Here is a 20,000-nt window from a genome sequence, read left to right on the forward strand (position 1 = left end):
GTGGTCTGGTAAAACTAAGGTATACTTAACTTAACCTACAAAAACCTTCATACCACTTCTAGGTATCGCCATATTTCTAACCATTTCAATCTTATGTTACAAATACTATCCAAAGTTCACCTCAGCAACTTCAACCCTTTTTTTTTTTATTCACAATCAGAATCTACACTTCACAACCATAACAGAGAGCGGCTTCAACAATCCCCTCTTCATTATCCTCAATCTGTACTGAATCTAAAGCAAACATGAACTATTCAGTGCTCATTTTTGTCCTTCAACTTTTCACCTGCATCTCATTTCTGTTGTACTCCTTGAACTGCTTCACCCGTAAAGATATTAAACATTCATGCAGATAAATCACACATTCTTCTAAGACCCACCTTTACACCAGGCAGTCACTTTCCTGTCGACACATTTTAATGCAAGAATAACTTCCATCAAAACAATTTTTAACTGGTCTCCATAACTTATCTTTTTCCCATGCATCCTCAACAACTGATCCACACTGCCTCTCTAATTCTATTGTAAGCTTTCTGCCGGTTCATGCATGTCATACAATAGACATTTTCCATGCACCCTCTTCTAATCTAGCATTCTGTCATCTATCTATGCCTGGATTGTGATTTAATTTCAAAGAAAAGTTACAGAGACAAAGATGGCATTGCTGGTAGTCTTGTGGCAAAGTTTTAAAGGAGCTGGATTGTTCCTCATAAAAAACATGCACATTCCTTGGTACACTTCATAATACTGAGACCCTATTATTTTTAAGTTGCCTCTATCACTTTTACTTTAATAAAATGGAACAATTATTCATTCAGTCAATTCTTTCTGAACCTTTTCCGCAACAAAAAATACCTCACAAATCCTGGAAAGCCACTGAATCTCTCTTGTAACTATCAACTCCCGGTGTCTTTCCCTTCCTGTACCTCTTAACTGCCCTATTTATATCCTCAACAGTTTCTTCCCTAAGCGTTTTCAAACTTACAATAAATCTTCCCTCTCTTGCATCATTTAGCTCTGCCTCCCTTCTATCTTCCATACACAGAAAATCTTCAAAATCATTTCATCAACCCAAGACTGCATTCAATTCAGACAGCGTCTCTCCATTTGTTTGGTTTATTTCAAAGATCCATTTGTTCCTTAACCTTTCTCTCTCCATTTACTTCCCTGTAATGGTTTTTCCTAAAAGTTAATGAACTGTGCATGATCTTTTCTGTTAAGTGACTGCATATCAAATAATTTCTCTACCCTTCACTAAACATCTAATTTCTCATCACACCACATACTGCTTTTATTACCTCTCTCTACCCTTCTATACCCACAAACGCAAACACTCCCTCAAAGAATTTTACGTACTTCTCATCTACTCCATGCATGTGTGTCATTAACCACATCCAAATTTCATCCATTTTTCCTTATCTTCTCTTTTCACTTCCTTCTTATCAAACTCACTTAGTCTTATGCTTGCAGAAGCACTTTCACCCATTCCTCTCCAACCAGTACTTTGATCTAACTTAACATATGCTTCAATCGAATGATGATCAGGTATACTCATACATCCACCAGCTCCGTTTCTCTCCACTACTTCCATTAACCAGTTCTTCTACCTATTCTGTACTAGCCCTTACTCTAGTAATTATTTACCTCACCATTTTATCCTATGCAAGTATACTTAAAAACCTTCTTCGGAAACCATAAATTTCTAACAATCTAGCTCATCTCAATCACAATACCACAAGACTCTCCATTCTCATTTACTACAGAAACTACATGCTTGTAACCTTTCTTTGCAATTAAGTCACCTGCTACAACCATCCTCTCAATATTCTCCAAACCCAAGCAGGCACAGATTTCACAGTGGCTCAACAATATTCCCTTTCACTCTCATGACAACATCCCACTGTTACTTGCATCCCTGCTCTCAATGCCCTTTTGCATTTGTCTCACTAAGTGCTAGAACATTCAGCTTTCATTCTTACAGAAATCAACTATCATACATTTCTCCTCTTCTGCACAACATCCATGCACATTCATAACCCCAAGACTTGGTATTGTACCCTTCTTTATTTTTTCTACAATATCAACACTGGGTTTGGAGCTGTAATCCCTAAGTCCCAGTCATTATGGCGATTTGTTCACACTGCAGTGGGAAAATGCTATTATTTTCTTTTCCCAGCATCCAGCTGGAGTGTAGAATTGTAGGTGCACTTCACTAAATCTTCCAAAGCAATAAGTAAAAGGTAAAAATAAATGTCAATAACTCGTTACCCTCACACACTGTCATTCATTTCAATCGTCTTGCCCCTAATTGCATCCTGGATATGAAAGTCGCTATTTTTCATCCTCAGAAAACTCTGCAAAGGAACCCCCTTTTGGTATTCCACTATGCTTTTCCCAGAACTCCTTATATTTTCAGCGTGTTTTCTTTCATTCTTTCCATGTCACCCAAAACAACACACTTTTAGCACATACTTTTTTTTTTTTTTTTTTTTTTTTACTCTTCTTCCTCCTGGGAGACTTCATGGACAATTTCGTCCAACAGTCAAGTAATTCAGCTATCGTGAAAAAAAAAGAAAGAAAATTAAAGGTAAAAAAACATGCTACACTGTCGTTTGCTGGTTTCCCTTCAGTTTATACAAGCTTCGATGAACAATCCATAATTATTCTAAAACCTTTACCTCCTTTTGCACTGTTCTTTTTATTCATAAAGAACTTATTCTATCAACAGGTTACCCATTTCTATCTTATTTTCCATTTGATATAAAAGGCAAGATGTAAAATGTTAAAATGACAGTGGGACCTTGCTGAAGTCATACAACGAAATGTTAATGAAAGGAGAGGGAAGGTGATCAAAATGAACACCACTATAGCAATACTGAAGTACGTGTGCTATATAAGGTGCAACTCATATTTGAAGAATTGCTTAATAAACTACTATCACCTCTAAACTACCACAGCCACATGAATAGAAACAGCACTCTACAAATCCAGCCAAACTTTCTATCTGCCCCACTAGACAACCTTATAAAGCAGTTATTCATAAATCAAATTCCCGAATCTGGATATCATTGAAAAGTTAAGCAAAACCCTACGACGTGCCAATCCTTTTGTTTTCAACTATCCCAGTATTAACAACAAAGGGTTAGTTGATGATCAGCTAAAACAAAATGCCAGATATTTGTGTATATAAAATCCCTTATATCGACTGTAATAAAACTTTTACAGACTTCACTGGGTATCCTTTTCAGAGAATAATTAAACATAACGTTCAGTCACATACGGACACCAAAATTCGGCTATCTTTCATCACATATATGTTTCCAATCATCGTGTCCACTGGAATCTGTCACGCATCCTCTATAAGAGCAGCGGCCGCCCAAATGTAATACGATAGAATTCGCTTTAATTAAATGAAGAGACACAGTGAAATCTACCAAGACTGTTGGAACTGCGAGGCAGGCTCCCAATCTCGACCTTTTGCCCAGACTTCTGGAAGATTCTTCAAGTTTACATGACCTGCTTCTGTATGTTACATAACCCCTATGTATCTTTTAATCTTTACAGAGTGCCCAAGAGCAAGAGCCGGTGATAGCGTAGGGCCAGCCTAAACTACAGACATCTTTTAATCCATTTCTCGTTGTTTCATAAATATAACGCTACTCTTTACTTGAAGATGTCTCAGAAAACTAAATGTGAAACCGGTCATGATTTGTACTCGGTGTTTCATTTTTTCCTGTGATACCTCTGCACTATACATCACGTACACGCACACACAAGTCCAGTATTAGATTTATATCTTCCTCTTCCATTTTACTCAAGTGGACAACTTTCTTCGATTTAATTACAAGCATTGTCCACTTGAGTGATATAAATATAACCCTGCACTTAAAGAACCGAGGTTTTACTACTCTTGAAAAAGTTTTGTGTGAAGAACCCCACCCCTTTACACTTTTGAATACCCTCTGAATGTAACTGACCGGGCAAATCTTTGGAAAACATTTTTCCATTCGAATGAAGGTCAAAATTAGATTGAATCATATTTTCAGTACTTCTTACCTTACCTTTTAATAGTCTCATTATTAAAGTCTAAACTTAGGCAAATACGCACGGTGTAAGGTATACCTCTCACTCACCCCTTTAGGGCACCGTAGCGTTACCATAAGAAGTTGTAAATCGGATAAATACAAAATATATCGAGTTGTCACAAAAACAAAACCCCGCTTGTTTCCCCTTGCAAGGAGGATTTTATATAGGACACTATCCGTAAGTAATGTTCAAATCAAGATGATCAAATTGAAGCCCAGACTCAATTTATACTGAAAATTTTTATTCGTATACATACTGAAAATTTTTATTCGTAAGCATACTGAAAATTTTTATTCGTATACTGGCTTTCCGAATGATGCTAAATGATATCCAGTGTGCAAAGGAACAAACGTTAGTGAAGAAATACCCCTGTCTCAAGTAGGTAAGACCTAAGATAGAATAACAGTCACTTTTCTTTCAAAGAACCAGTTTTACGCTGGTTAACAAAGCGATAAAGATTTTAAACAGGCTATTTTTAAACAAAAGGGAAGTACACACATATACTATACACACACACACACACACACATTTAAGGGGGCATACCTCCGCAAACCCCAACCCCAACACCCTGAGAGCGCATTTTATTCATAAGATCCGGTTATCTGTCCGTCTGCGGATGGAATCCTACACTGATAGAACAGATAACCCCCGTCGGATACTGCCATCGAACGTATGTTTTCGAAGTCTTGAGATTGAGCAAATTAAATGGGAAACATTTATGGCTACAAAGCTCAAGATCTAATCAACCATTCCATAGCAAAAGGTCCACCTCTCGAGAAATTAATTAAATTCAATCCATCATTAACATTTGGCGACAGGCTATGAACAGACGGTGAAAGTGCAATTCCCGTCGTACCAAACTGGAAATTGTTACAAATCATAAACATTATGAAGTTTGAAAAGAAATCACAGACATCTGGATGTCCTATTAAACCTGAAACGGCCTACTTGCATCATCACTGTCGTAACATCGTGGTCATCTAAATTTCAACCAATTAAAAGGATGATGATGATGATGATGATGATGATGATGTCCTCACTTGCAAGTTTGTAACCCAATATCCGACAAAATCTAACTGCGACGTCTTCCTTCTCTTCTTCACTCAAGGGCAAGCCCCTTGTATAGAGCTCGTTTTTTCTTATTTGGTTTCAAAAATTGAGGTATAGGCAAACACAACTTTTAAAATTCTGTATTCACTGGTACAATTAAAACATTGTTGACAAAATACATACAAGATACTTTGCCAATTGGTTTTTAGTAACCTTTTCATTCCTTCCTTTTCTTAATTCACAAACTAGAAAAATACTTTACCAGTCTCTCTCTCTCTCTCTCTCTCTCTCTCTCTCTCATGGTAACCAAAGCACACCCCACAGGTCACAAGTAGCAGCTAAGGCAGCATCAGCAGCCGCAGACAAGCAGCTGAACACCAAGCAGAGGAGACAGCAGCAGACACAGACAGGTTTACCTGTCTAGTCAACCCATCAACCTGTGGAGCTCCAATGCCAACCTGAGGTTACAATAAGTGAGTGAGTCATCGGCACAGAACTCCAAACCCCTTAACCCACTCGCAAACCCTATCTCGACAACAATAACAAGACCCGAGGAACGCGTGTTTGTCGTACAATTCGAGACTGAAACGCGGTGCCAATCTGGCTTCGTAGGTGAATCAAAGGGGAGTGCTACGTAAATAAGCTTGTAGATGAATTTGCAAAATATGTACGATCGTGGCATTGGTCGAGAATGTATTAAGAGAAGAATGTCTCCCTTTTTTATTCGCCTCCGCCTCTTCTGCCATATAAGGTCAAAGGGACTGAGAGGGAGGAGGATGGCAGAAATGCCGCCACTACCCCCACCACAAGTGTGTGGACGAGACAGCATGCACGGATGCTAAATTCGAACTCTTTCCCTGTGCCCCTAATAATCACATGAACAGACGACAACGCTTCCTTTATACAGAAAATTATCCTTCTTTACAACAGGAGTTCATGAATCGCACAACCCACCTGAGGCACTCGGCACAAGGCCCTTTTCAGTACAAAACACCACCACTGCAACACCACGCTTCCACCATCAAACGCGAGCGCGCACAACACCTCGACTGACTACAGGTGGCTCCCTAGACCACATGGTCCCCGACAGCATCCGCCCACCCTCCTGATGTGCCCACGCCCATTGGCTGGACCTCATGAGGTAACTTATGACGTGAACGTTTTCCTTTCTTTTTACTGGTTATTCTGGAGATGACTGTCGTGACGAAATGATGACGTTAGTGATCCCACCCACTTTTGAAGGATGGTAATGGTAATGATGATACTGCTGATGCATATGGACACTACTTGAGATGAACGAATAGGGATGCACGATCCAAGATGTTTATGAAGAATGGTTATGCAACATTTAAGCATTGGTCTTGAAATAAAATTATTAAATATCAACGCGCTGTCATGGTTATTAAACTGCATTTATATTTTTATAAGAACGATTCTCTCCCTCTGGTGATACATGAGAGGCTTATCAAAAAATCTAAAATAATTTTTAGTAATACACTAACAAACACAGACACTAGACACCATAATGAAAACCTAAACGAGCATTATACAATAATGAGCTTCTACACAAAAATGCAAAAAAGAAAACAAATACTTAAAGTGAAAACAAAACTCGGGGGCAAGACCTGACCTCACAAAGCCGAGGGCACAAAGAACCTTGACATAATGCAACACCTTGGACGACCCATATACTCCAACAGACGATGCTTTCCACAGTGATTTTCTCTCTACAGAAATATTTGTCTAACCGAAAGACTTAAGAAAAGATGAATAACCAGAGTTCAAAAGAAAAGACATGAAATGGTAAAATGAAAGGATAATCAGGTTAGAGCAATGATCTGACAGAGTTGGAGTGCTTTCAAAAGTGAAACCAAGAGGTAGAAGTTATTAGTTTTAATAGGTGAAAGGATTTTTTTTTCATACCGCTGTAACAGAGAAGTTGTCCTGTTGGTGGTAGTAATTTTTGTAATAGCGTGACATCATTGCTCTAACCTGATTATCCTTTCATTTTACCCTTCCATGTCTTTTCTTTTGAACTCTGGTTATTCATCATTTCTTAAGTCTTTCGGTTAGACAAATATTTCTGTAGAGAGAAAATCACTGTGGAAATCATCGTCTGTTGGAGTATATGGGTTGTCCCATATCTATCCTAAACTATGTCCTCCTAGATTTCCGATACTTTAATTTCAATGTTTCTATCGAAACGTTTCATCTTCAAAACACGTAATCAGCCACTTGAAGCACAAAAGGTATAAATCCCAAGTAGATGAAAAAGGAAACTTTAAGAATTCTTTAAATTTCCAGTAGCCTGATGATAATGTGAGAGAGAGATATTACTCCACTTTCTTCAGTAATATATATATATATACATATATATATATATATATATATATGTGTGTGTGTGTGTGTGTGTGTGTGTGTGTGTGTGTGTGTGTGTGTGTTGATGTCTGTATGTGTTCTTGCGACAGCATGCATTTTTTATTTGTTAAAGGGTCAGAACTGAGATTACCAGCCTTACAAATGTCAGTGCTTATGTGTATATAAGCAAGCATAAAATATACCAGTGCATGTGTATGTATATTTAACCAAACCAGAACTTTTATTTAGGTTTATAGGTCATTACTCTCATTGTCCCACCCTGATTTTCTTTTTATTATCCACGCTTCTCCCTCTCGTGTTTTTTAATCCCTGCGTGGCCTCCTCCTCATGGTGTTCCTCATTCAGCGATGATAAGACAAAAGATAGAGCGCGCCGGCTGATGATGTTGAGGAGAGGGCTGCAATTTAGATAGGTTTCCATTTTGGCTGATTATGTGCTTCATGAAATTGCGTTCTTCCTCTCCAAGTGGGAAACTGTATATGTAGTGCATGTGTGGCTAGCTCGATATAATTAATCATTTGTTTATGTATGGCTGTTATATGGTAGTTTTAATGAATATGTAATTCAATTTTTATGTACCTTATGTAAATAATGCACTTGTTAGCACAAGCACGCACAAACATGCACGAACATATAGACCCCCACATACATACATACATACATACATACATACATACATACATATATATATATATATATATATATATATATATATATATATATATATATATATATATATATATATATATATATATATATATATTACTGAAGAGAGTGAAGTGATCATAACCCAATCAAAGTATATGTATACGTAAATAAAAACAAAAACTATGTCTGCAACAACTGTATACTTAATAAACAAAAGTGGCATCAAGTGCTTGTAAAATTAAAGAGCCTCACAGCTTCATTAAGAACAAGTTCTCAATTATGAGATTCGCAAAGAGAGAGAGAGAGAGAGAGAGAGAGAGAGAGAGAGAGAGAGAGAGAGAGAGAGAGAGAGAGAGAGAGAGAGAGAGAGAGGGTGGGGTGTTAATCATTTGACACCAAGATACATTTGAGTCTCAAGACATTCTGTTGAAATCGCAATGCGCGCAATTCTTGAGGTACTGTGGACAATCAAATTGTGCTTATCTGTATTTGTCTGCAGGTCTTAATATCAGCAAGCTCATGACCAAAATTACAATCTCCGGTATTCTTTTCAAACGCCGAAACAGCCCACCAAGAACCCTGACTTGATGATGTTGCCAAAGTGGAACATGGAAGCAATCTTGAAACATCTGCATAAGATTTGATGCACCTTGGCACTGTGGCTAAGTGCTAGAGCTCAAACAACGTGTATACAATCAAACATATAGCAACGCAGCAACAACTCTACCTCCATTGTAACACGATTTGTGCCGTGTTAATTTTAACAATTTTTGAGATTCCTGAGGTTACAAAGTTCAAAATATCAAAGAAATGAGGGAGGTTGGCTTCTCATCTGCCAGGCTGATAGTCACATAACTTTTCAAGCAGACAAGGATACAATGACATTGAGATTTTTAAGGGTTAGTGGCATACTGGTCGTAACATTGTGTAAAAATTAAAGTTTTCGAACTTGAATTGTGGCACTATTAAAAATATGGAGAATTATTACTTTTAAACATGTTAGTCCTAAAACCACTGCAATAAAAGGTCAAAGTGGAAAGTCTAATGTCTTGTGTAAAAATCTTTGGAAATCACTAATGTTTATTCCAAGTGGTGAAATATGAATGTTGAAGTAGTTTTTGATCAATAACAAGGAAATTATTTCCTTCGTAAATGCTTGATTAATTTAACCCATTACAAACCCCTCCCCTAACGACGGGAGGGAGGTTTACGTAGGATCCAGCATCCTTAGTTTAGTCAAGTAAAAAAAAAGTTTGTTACTATATATCACTGTTTTCCACTCATTTTACCAGTTTCCCAAAGAAATGATTAACAAATTCGTTAATCACGTAAAAAGCTATCAGAACCATATTTCACCAATTTTAGAATTCAACAGAAACTGTAAATATTTATTCTCTTAGCTATATGCCCGTTCAGGACTGCACCTGTTTAAGTGCCACTGTTATGGCAGCATTAACATCATTCTGCCCAAAGGGAAAGCTGTCAACGTACTTAGGGCTTGAAGGCTTTTTCCAAAACAATGCCTGGGCTCTTGATCTACCATATGTGGTAGAGATAACTCTGATGCACCAAAAATCTGCTATGCTTGGGGTTCTGAGGTTACTTGATATCTTCAAGATATTAGGAGTTCCTGTCGACACGTTTTACAAGTTACTGCAATGAAGTATTTTTCTTAGTAATCCAGCCAGGTGGCCATCGAGACGAGTCCAAAAATTAACTGACCTGAAAGGTTCCCAAAGGAATTTAAGATGTTTTCGATATGACCGTATCTATCGTACATGGACAATTAGCACAATCAGCAACCTTATCAGTTCAGGCAAGCACCGTCCGTGACGGTTTCCGCGGATGTAAGTGAATGAAAACACTGAGACTTCCTCTGAGGCCGATCAGGCTGCACTGTACTCGTAGGACTGGTTCGGGTTCCAGCATTTTGCCCTATGTTTCGGTCTGTCTGGATGTTGCAAAAGTATCACGGCCGTTTTAGGCCCTTTTCAAAACTGATATGAAACTTTACTATGAGTTGGCTGTCGTGAATTCGTTGTATAATGGTTTAGGGGAGAGAGGTGCTCTCGACTGAAATAGTTGGAGAAGAAGCATCGGAGCAACCAACCCTTTAGCTTAGGGGCCTCGCTGGGGGTGAAGTAGAATTGGTTGGAGCGCAGTCGTAAATCTGATGTTAAGTTGGTCGAGTTCATGTCGAGATGTATCACTAAGGTTGGAATAGCTGGCAGAGAGAGGGAAAAAAAAAAAAAGCTGCTCACACTAAGCCCAAATATGCTCAAGAGTTGTCATGATAATACTAACCAAGCCCTACAATATCACGGTCATTCGCCCTGAAAATACCCTGACTATCCACACCTGACCCTATGAGACCCTCACCAAAGCAAAATCCTATGAGCAAAAGACGAGTAATATTAAACGCCAACGGAGCAAAACCATTCACAAACAAAGCACAAAAATGTCTAGGGCTAATCATGAACCAAAAACAATTTGACAACACCATATTGTTTGATGAGTTTTTGACAACAGATCCTGAATAATCCAAGAAACAGTCCGAGTACCAAGACTGATGCATAATCAATCACGAGCTATCGAGACCAAGTTACGACATTTGGATCTACTACCCAATCACAACTGCCAACTAGGGGTCAATTGGGATCACAAACCACAACAATTTAGAACATGCTCATAAATACGTGAGAATAAAACATTTTGCTCTCTATTATTTTACACAATATCGTTTTCCTGGATATCATAGTGTATTTTAATTATCTTAAACCTTATAGAGTGTGTGTGTATATATATATATATATATATATATATATATATATATATATATATATATATATATATATATATATATATATGTTTGTATGTAGTGTATGCATAAAGCAAAACCCACAATACATGGAAAAAATTTATTTAGCTTTCGGTGGGACCCTCTGCCTTCTTCCTCAGAATGAAACTCGTATTTCAAAGGAGATGGTCCTACCGAAAATTAAATAAATATATTTTCCATGCTCTCTGGTTTCATTTAATCTTGTATACACACACACAGTATTTATATATATACACATTTATACATATCTGTGTATCTGTCTTTCCTTTTTATATGTAGCTGTGTAACTGTATACTATAATTATTACTTTCGGTACTAGTCGTGTCTCAGTGTGAGAGCCCTTAGATAGTGAGACAAAATAAATGTTGCATAATTATGGAAAACAAACATTACACTAAAAAATATATGACATATCCTTTAGATGGACTTAAGACGAACTTAAGCCAAATGTTGCGTCACTGATTTTGTTGAGTAAATAAAACACAAAAGAAACTCAGGTGGAGTCCGTAGAAATGCAAAAACACTTATTAAAAACCAGTAGACATCGACAAACATTTCACCTTTTCAAAAGTACTACAATGAAGAGAAAAATCTGTAGAGCAAGTGTTTCATAGGTTCTCACGACAGAATTTGACAAAATAAAAGGACATCAAGCACTAAACAACCACTAAGAAAACAAGAACAACTACAATAAGTGAAAACACTTACAGAATATTACTGTGCAGCATTACCGATCCAACTATAAGTCACGCTAAAACCTACAGCTTCTAATACAAAGTTCGGCTTCTTATTCTCAGAATTATTCTTATACAAAATACCAATTAACAAAGAACAATACCATAACAACAGTGGATGATTATCAAGCAAAAAGTAATAAATGACAGTGTATCCTACTGAGGTAACAGCATGCCATGGGCCAAGAGTGAAGCTGCACAAATATGGAGTGTCTGCTGACCCCGAGAGAGAGAGAGAGAGAGAGAGAGAGAGAGAGAGAGAGAGAGAGAGAGAGAGAGAGAGAGAGAGAGAGAGAGAGAATGCCTTTGAGCAAAACTACCTAAACGCAACAGAATCTGCAGACAGAGAGAGAATGCCTTTAAGCAAAACTGCCTAAACGCAACAGAATCTGCAGAGAGAGAGAGAGAGAGAGAGAGAGAGAGAGAGAGAGAGAGAGAGAGAGAGAGAGAGAGAGAGAGAGAGAGAGAGAGAAATGATATTATGCAAAAATCGTGATTTGCAATAAGAAAATGGTTCAAATCTGGCTTGTTATTCGATTACTTTTTGAATAGGGAAAAATGAAAAAAAAAGTTTAAAACAATGTAAATTTAAGGGGTTAGACTTTGCAAATTTACTCAAGACAGAGCTGAACTTACTCAAGACAGAGCTGAACAAGATTTGACGACACTAGAATGTACATAAGACCTTACTTTCAAGTGTCCAATCAATACTAATATTTTAATTACAAAATATTTCTAGCCTGTACTGTGCTAGAGAACGTTCTTTACTAAAACATACAAATGGAGCTAAATGCATGGTAGAAGGGAGACGACCATCAACGTTGTCTATTTTATTTACGGATGCAAAACATGACAAGGATCTTGATGACACAGCTTGAGACCGGTGGTCTGAAATCATCACCATTGGAGAGCAGTTAGTTCACTCATGATGGGAAGAGCAAGATGTCGTCTCTGACTTTTTTTTATAGGTTCAGAAACTGTTCAAGTAAACTATGGACAAATGAAACGCAAACTTATATATATACTTATATACTATATATATATACATATATATCGCACATAACCACAGGTGAAAAAGAAGAAGCGGGGTGTAGGTCCTGACCGGTTTCGACTTTATTTCCAAGCCATTGACGAAGAACTGGAAATAAAGTCGAAACCGGTCAGGACCTACAACCCGCTTCTTATTTTTCATCTGTGGTTATGTGTGATAAATGAATCACGTACAAAAGTGATAATAATCATACATACATATATATATATATATATATATATATATATATATATATATATATATATATATATATATATATATATATATATATATATATATATATATATACTATATACTATATGCACACTGCACAATTCAAGCGGTCTTGGTACAAACAAGCGAATTTTTACGAAAAGTGAAGCCACCGGGATACGGTGTAAGTACCAACGCGTGTAGGACTAAATTGACGTCAGAACGCGTAGGATTAAGATAAACACTCCCTATGATTTATTTTAGGTGGAGGGGTCAGGTCTTCCCGAGGCTGTTACGCATCCCTGCTTGACTCTGTTACGCAATTAGTTAATAGGAACTTCGACAACACACTCACATAATAAACTAAACTGACTACACGCAATGACACAGGTTTATGGATATCTACTCTAGGTATGTGCGCTTGGATGATATATTTGTGCATAAATAAAATACATCTTTCATGCATAAATAAAAAAATTACCTTCACGTTAAAACATCTGGAAAATAATTACTGAATTTCTGTACTTAATATTGGTATTTCTGATGTTTTCAGTAACAGTAAACATCACCGAAAAATTGTAGTTTATATCCATAAACAATTTGGTTGATAAAAACTATCTCTTGCCGAAAAGTGAACTTCTGTAAAACCTGGACCCATCACTTTAATCTGATGGATCGTCAGAACACAAATGCTCTCCCGAACTTCTCGGGTCTTCTGGCCGTTTGGTCCTACATTTCTACAGTGCTGTCAGCCCTGAATTTGATAAAATTCCCAGTACGCGTTAAGAATGCTGTACCCTTTGAACCTACTATCATTTCCCATTATTTCTAAAAGACAAGACCACTTTCATACACGTATCCGTTATTTCTATGTGTGAAAAACGATGCCCAAATCTGCACTAAGATCCTGATCTTTACTAAATTTTACGGATCTGTCTTAAACAATGAAAAATATACATACACAGTTTCAACTGAAACGTCACTGCGGTAGTTTTCTTAATAATAATAATAATAATAATAATAATAATAATAATAATAATAATAATAATAATAAGACCCAGAAATATACAGACAGGAGAATGGAAAACAGATCAGAGGAATGGCACCACGAACCAATGCACGGACAGACTAAAGAATTGGCCAGCAATGAAACATGGCAACGACTACAGAGGGGGAGAACTCAAGAAGGAAACAGAAGGAATGCTAACAGCAGCACAAGATCAGGCCCTAAGAACCAGATATGTCCAAAGAACAATTGATGGAAATAACACCTCACCCATATGCAGGAAGTGCAATATGAAAGACGAGACCATATACCACATAGCAAGCGAATGTTCGGCGTTTGCACAGAACCAGTACAAAAAGAGGCATGATTCAGTAGCAAAAGCCCTCCACTGAGCCTGTGCAAGAAACACCAGCTAGTTTGCAGTAATAAGTGGTACGAAGACCAACCTGAGGAAGTGATAAAAAAACGATCAGGCAAAGATCCTATGGGACTACGGTATCAGAACAGATAGGGTGACGCGACGTTGATTGACAAAATCAAGAAGTAAGTATCACTCACTGACGTCGCAATAACATGGGACACCAGAGTAGATGAGAAAGAAAAGAGGAAAAAATTGATAAGTAACAAGACCTGAAAACAGAAATAAGAAGGATATGGGATATGCCAGTGGAAATTGTACCCATAATCATAGGAAACGAATTTTTGGAATCAAAACCAATAGGCTTTATACAGCAGGTGAAAGCGAACACAAAACGGGGACTTGTCACTCTTCTCGGACCAACCACAATCTACGACTTAATCTTAAGATCATTAAAAAAAAAAAAAAAGAGGCAAGGGAACTGGGGAGGGGGGGATGAGCAAAAGAAGGATGAGGATGGGAGGCTCCCCTAGTGACAATGACCCCAGCCTAGAGGATACTCTCTCCAAGGCCCCTTGTGAAGATCTGTGGTTGTGCGTGGCCTTGTGGCACTGCCTAACATGGCCCTGTGAATAAGGGCACACACCCTTTCGCCGTCTCGCTACCCATCCCCTCCCAACCATACCCTCCTCCCCAGTTTTCCTCACAACATGGGTTAAACCCAAGAGCCTTGTGGACAGCCTACACGTTCAAGAGTACAGAGAAATGCGTTATTTGTTTCCTTATATTCTCAATGACTTGAACGTAAAGGGCAACCGGAGCATACTGTAGAGTAAAAGATCCCCAATTTCAAGAATTATCACCCTCACGGAAACAGCCTTTATTTCATACGTATTATTTTCCACTTTCACTGACGGTAAGATTCGGTATTCTCTCTCTCATATATATATATATATATATATATATATATATATATATATATATATATATATATATATATATATATATATATATATATTATATATATATATATATATATATATATATATATATATATATATATATATATATATATATATATATATATACACGACACCATCCATAACCACCTCTTGTCATTAGAGGTTTAAAATGATTACCGGACTCGGGGATCTAACCTTTTATATTACTTATATTTCTAAACATTTCGGCAGGCCCACACAAAGTTCTATCTGTCAAATCTCCTGCTTACGGTTTCATTCACCTCTGTAAACTAGTTTTCGGTGTCGTGTCAAACCTTTTTTTTTTTATTTGAGTGGCTGGCATGGCTACAAATGTTCCTATCCATAATTCAAGCAGTCTCTCAGGGATCTCTCCTTCCATCTAACACTTTCTCTCATATCAATATGCCACCTTGGGGTCCGTCTGCTCTACCGTACCTCCTCCTGTGCAGAAGATTCTATTCAATACAAATAACTCTCTCTCCCGTTTCAGTCATCTCCAGAAGCTTGTTTTCACTCTTGCTGCATCTTGTGCAATGTTATTAATAAGGACCTGGATACTACCTCTGAACATAGCGGAAAATAAATTCATTTGTTTTGATGCTCACAAGGCCAATTTTCTTACGTTCTCTTTCTCACTTATTCTTCAACCTTCATCATTTTTAGAACGTGGAAACTTAACCACTCTTATCTATAATCATTTAGGATTTAGAAATAAATAACAAAATGCCTTGTAAGGATTACATCATAGATCTTTTAAAAAGCTGGGCATGTGCTCTGGATGACTTCAGTGCTCTTCCTCGAAACATCTCTTTTTTTTCAGATTTACCGAAGATTTGACAGTCACTGTGTGAAGCTTTGCTTTTACATTCTAGGAGACTACATAAAATCATTCTTCTTGATACATCAGAATCCAATAAATCGTAATTTTAGTTTATTTATTTTAACTACGTCAGAATATGCCTCCCTGGTCATTTTTACTGATTTTATTGAAGGCGTTGCTCTCATGATTATATACGTTTTCCACTCTCTTCTCAATGTACATATCAAGCTTCATAATCATATGCACCGGCCCCTCCCCCCACAAACACACACACTGACAGTTATAAACTCGGTGGCGAAACGTTTACCACTAAAATCTGGGATTCTCTACATTCTTCAGCTTTTCTTGAATTATTTAACCAGCCTCTTCTCCAGAGATGGGCGGGAAGGACATTGCCATTTGTTTTTACAATACATGTACATGCATACTTACATACACATATATACACACACATATGTGTGTATGTTTGTGTGTGTATGTATGTATGCATGTACATTTATTGTAAAAAACAAATGATAATGTCCTTCATATCTCTTGAGAAGAAGATGGCTAAAAAGAAGAAAAATATATATATATATACATATATATATATTACATACATATATATATATATACATATACCTATATATACTGTATGTATTATATATATATATATATATATATATATATATATATATATATATATATATATATATATATATATAAAATACAAGTAACTACACTTATGTTTTTTTGTTTTTCAGGACGACATATTCATTAATACAAAAACCTCTGTATCCTCTTCAATGTTCTTGTGATTACAAAGTCCTGTCTGACCTGAATCCCCGGGTAACGAATTAGAGAACATTCGAACACTAGATAGGTACCACGGTAGGCGCTGTCGAACTCATATTTTCGATACTTGCAACAATAAAGCTGTGAAAACATTTATTATAAAAGTAACAAAAGAACAATTTCCGTTTGCCTTATTTAACCGGCTTTAAATCCATTAATACAATACTGATAACATTCGATGTAAATGTTATCTTTTTCATACAACATTGGGAAAAAATGCTTTACCAAAACTGTCGTCAACGGAGTAGCAACAACTTTATAAAGCCCCAAGAATTGACTTTGATTCATTTTATTTGGGCCAGACGAGTAAGGAATTAAATGGCAGAATATATTAACATAAACATTCAGTTAGAGCTGGAAAAAACAACAGTTCTCTTTTTTGTACACCCGAGTGAAAACTCACAAAGAACTGTTAGTCCCGCAGTAGCACAATAAAAGGATGTAATAATGTTGTCTCTAGAATCATCGTAGAATCTGCATTATTAAGTTTAAATCCAGGTCTATTTAGTCTTGACCCTATTCTGTAAAAGATGTTCGCAGAAGATTTGCAAGAGAAACTTAAGGTTATCAGTAATTCTTATTAATGTCATTAACTTCTCCTTGGTTAGCCCTTTTCTCGGGCTAATCCTAGGCAAATGTTCCTAATCTGAAGATCAATCTATGTACACACTAAAATTTTTGTATAATCATTCACTCTTAATTCATTTTTGTAAAAGTAAGCTATATTTGTAACTGTTTTTCTCTTGCATGTTGTTTGCCTGAGAATTTCTTAGATACACGGACTCCACAGTTTCATCTTCGTCGTGGTCATATACAAAAATCTGTTATATATAGATATATATATATATATATATATATATATATATATATATATATATATATATATATATATATATATATATATATATATATATATACACACACACATACATACATATATGTGTGTGCGTGTGTGTATACACATGAATTTTTGTCACATACACGTGTATTTTTTATTCACAAATATTGAGCAGAAAATGTAGTTTAATATCAAATTCACTAAACCTTCAAAATAACTTTGATTAATGGGAATTATAACTGATTCTATTGTTTCTATACCAGGTCACTGTTCGAATTCCCGCTAACGCATACACACTTACCAGTTATTAGTCCCTTTGGGTGTAAGTTATTCCTACGGCATAGTGAATTAGATATTAAACGATACTTGTGGGTTAATAATTGATATATATATATATATATATATATATATATATATATATATATACATACATATACACACTGTATATATAGCCTACATATATACATACATACAGATATATAATATATATATATATACACACATAATTACCGTTATTACGCTAAAAGATCTTCCTAACTCTCATCAGACGTCTTAAATGGAAGGAAACAAAAAAGTGGAAAAATCCTTTTGAAGAGAAAAAATAACGGGACTTTCGAGTCTGAGCGGAAGTCTTCAGAAAGTAATAAACCACACTAAAATAAGCAAATTTCCCAAAAGAAGCGCTCATCCATAACACCTCACTGTACAGTACTTAGTACAAGGTAAGCATCACTGCACAGTAAAGTATATATACATATATATATATATATATATATATATATATATATATATATATATATATATATATATATATATATATAGTATATGTATATATATATATATATATATATATATATATATATATATATATATATATATATATATATAATTAAAAAGGCAGAAGGAAAGAAGAAGAAAAGATCCTTATAGGGAGAAGCATATTCCAAGAGCACCTCAAGTGATTTAAAATACCCAAGAACTCATTGTATTCAAAAGCCCATTCATACAGACCACACTAAGGAATTCTCCGTTTCCATTTTTTTCGTGCGATTCCTTTGATATTCAGACTTCAAGAATAAACCTTCTGCGCTTCACTTCGCTCTTGAAAAAGGGACATGACATCGACCTTTGACGGATAATAAATAAAAGTAAAAAATCCATCAACTTACAGTGTGTGACTGAGGAGCGTACGTTGCATAGCCGGATCCACTCTGCTGTTGTTGTTGTTGCTGTTGTTGTAGGTGATGCTGCGGAGGAGCGCCGTTGTGGTGCTGCTGCGGGTGTGCCCCCGTGGAAGAGGGAGTGGCCCTCCGGAGTTCCGAGTATGAGGAGGATACGGGAGAGGGTGGCGAAGGTGGAGGTGGGCCTTCGTCAGGAGGAGGAAGCGGGAAGTCTTCGTCAGGGCCGTAAGAGGTGTACTGCGACACACCTGCCGAGAGAAAATGATTCCATTTTAGAAAAAGGAATTTTGCAATTCGCCAGAGAGAGAGAGAGAGAGAGAGAGAGAGAGAGAGAGAGAGAGAGAGAGAGAGAGAGAGAGAGAGAAATTATAAAATGCTGCCTTTTCAACTGTTTCAGGCGCACCACGAAATTTGACTGATGCCCATTTTAGAGTCAAAGTCAATCTTACGTGAAGTAAATGCGACTGACAAGCGAACTGAAGACAGCAGGCATCAAACGACAGAATTTTCTTGGATGGGAGAACCTCTGAATATAAAGCTAAAATCAGGGACCTCAAGAGTCCCACTTTTCAATATGTTTTACTTAAACGATGCAGTTATTTGTGGCAATAATTGAGGCTGCTACGCTTAGTGGCCTTTTGCCAAGTGGTGATCTAATGTATGTTTTTCTTAAAACCTGAACTGCACCATAGCATCTGTACAATGGAATGTCCGCAGCACAATACCTTTACTGTATTAGCAATTAGCGATATCTTATTTGTTATATAATGTGTGTGTATATATATATATATATATATATATATATATATATATATATATATATATATATATATATATATATATATATATATATATATATATTATATATAATATACAAAATTTGTCATACAATGTATACATACATACATATACATACATACATACATATATATATATATATATATATATATATATATATATATATATATATATATATACATATACATACATACAGTATGTAT

The 20,000-nt window shown here is 36.4% G+C and overlaps 1 protein-coding gene across 2 annotated transcripts in view; it reads right to left on the reverse strand.

Moving 5' to 3' along the window:
* Window positions 1–20,000, reverse strand: part of Zyx (lipoma-preferred partner zyxin) — a 167,402-nt gene that overhangs the window by 38,436 nt on the left and 108,966 nt on the right. For both annotated transcript variants that reach the window (XM_067128392.1, XM_067128382.1), the window contains exon 4: window positions 18,988–19,247. In XM_067128392.1, coding sequence (XP_066984493.1) covers window positions 18,988–19,247 — 260 coding nt within the window. The remainder of the gene's footprint in view (window positions 1–18,987; window positions 19,248–20,000) is intronic.

This window comes from Macrobrachium rosenbergii, chromosome 3, assembly GCF_040412425.1.
Source record: "Macrobrachium rosenbergii isolate ZJJX-2024 chromosome 3, ASM4041242v1, whole genome shotgun sequence".
Lineage (NCBI taxonomy): Eukaryota > Metazoa > Arthropoda > Malacostraca > Decapoda > Palaemonidae > Macrobrachium > Macrobrachium rosenbergii.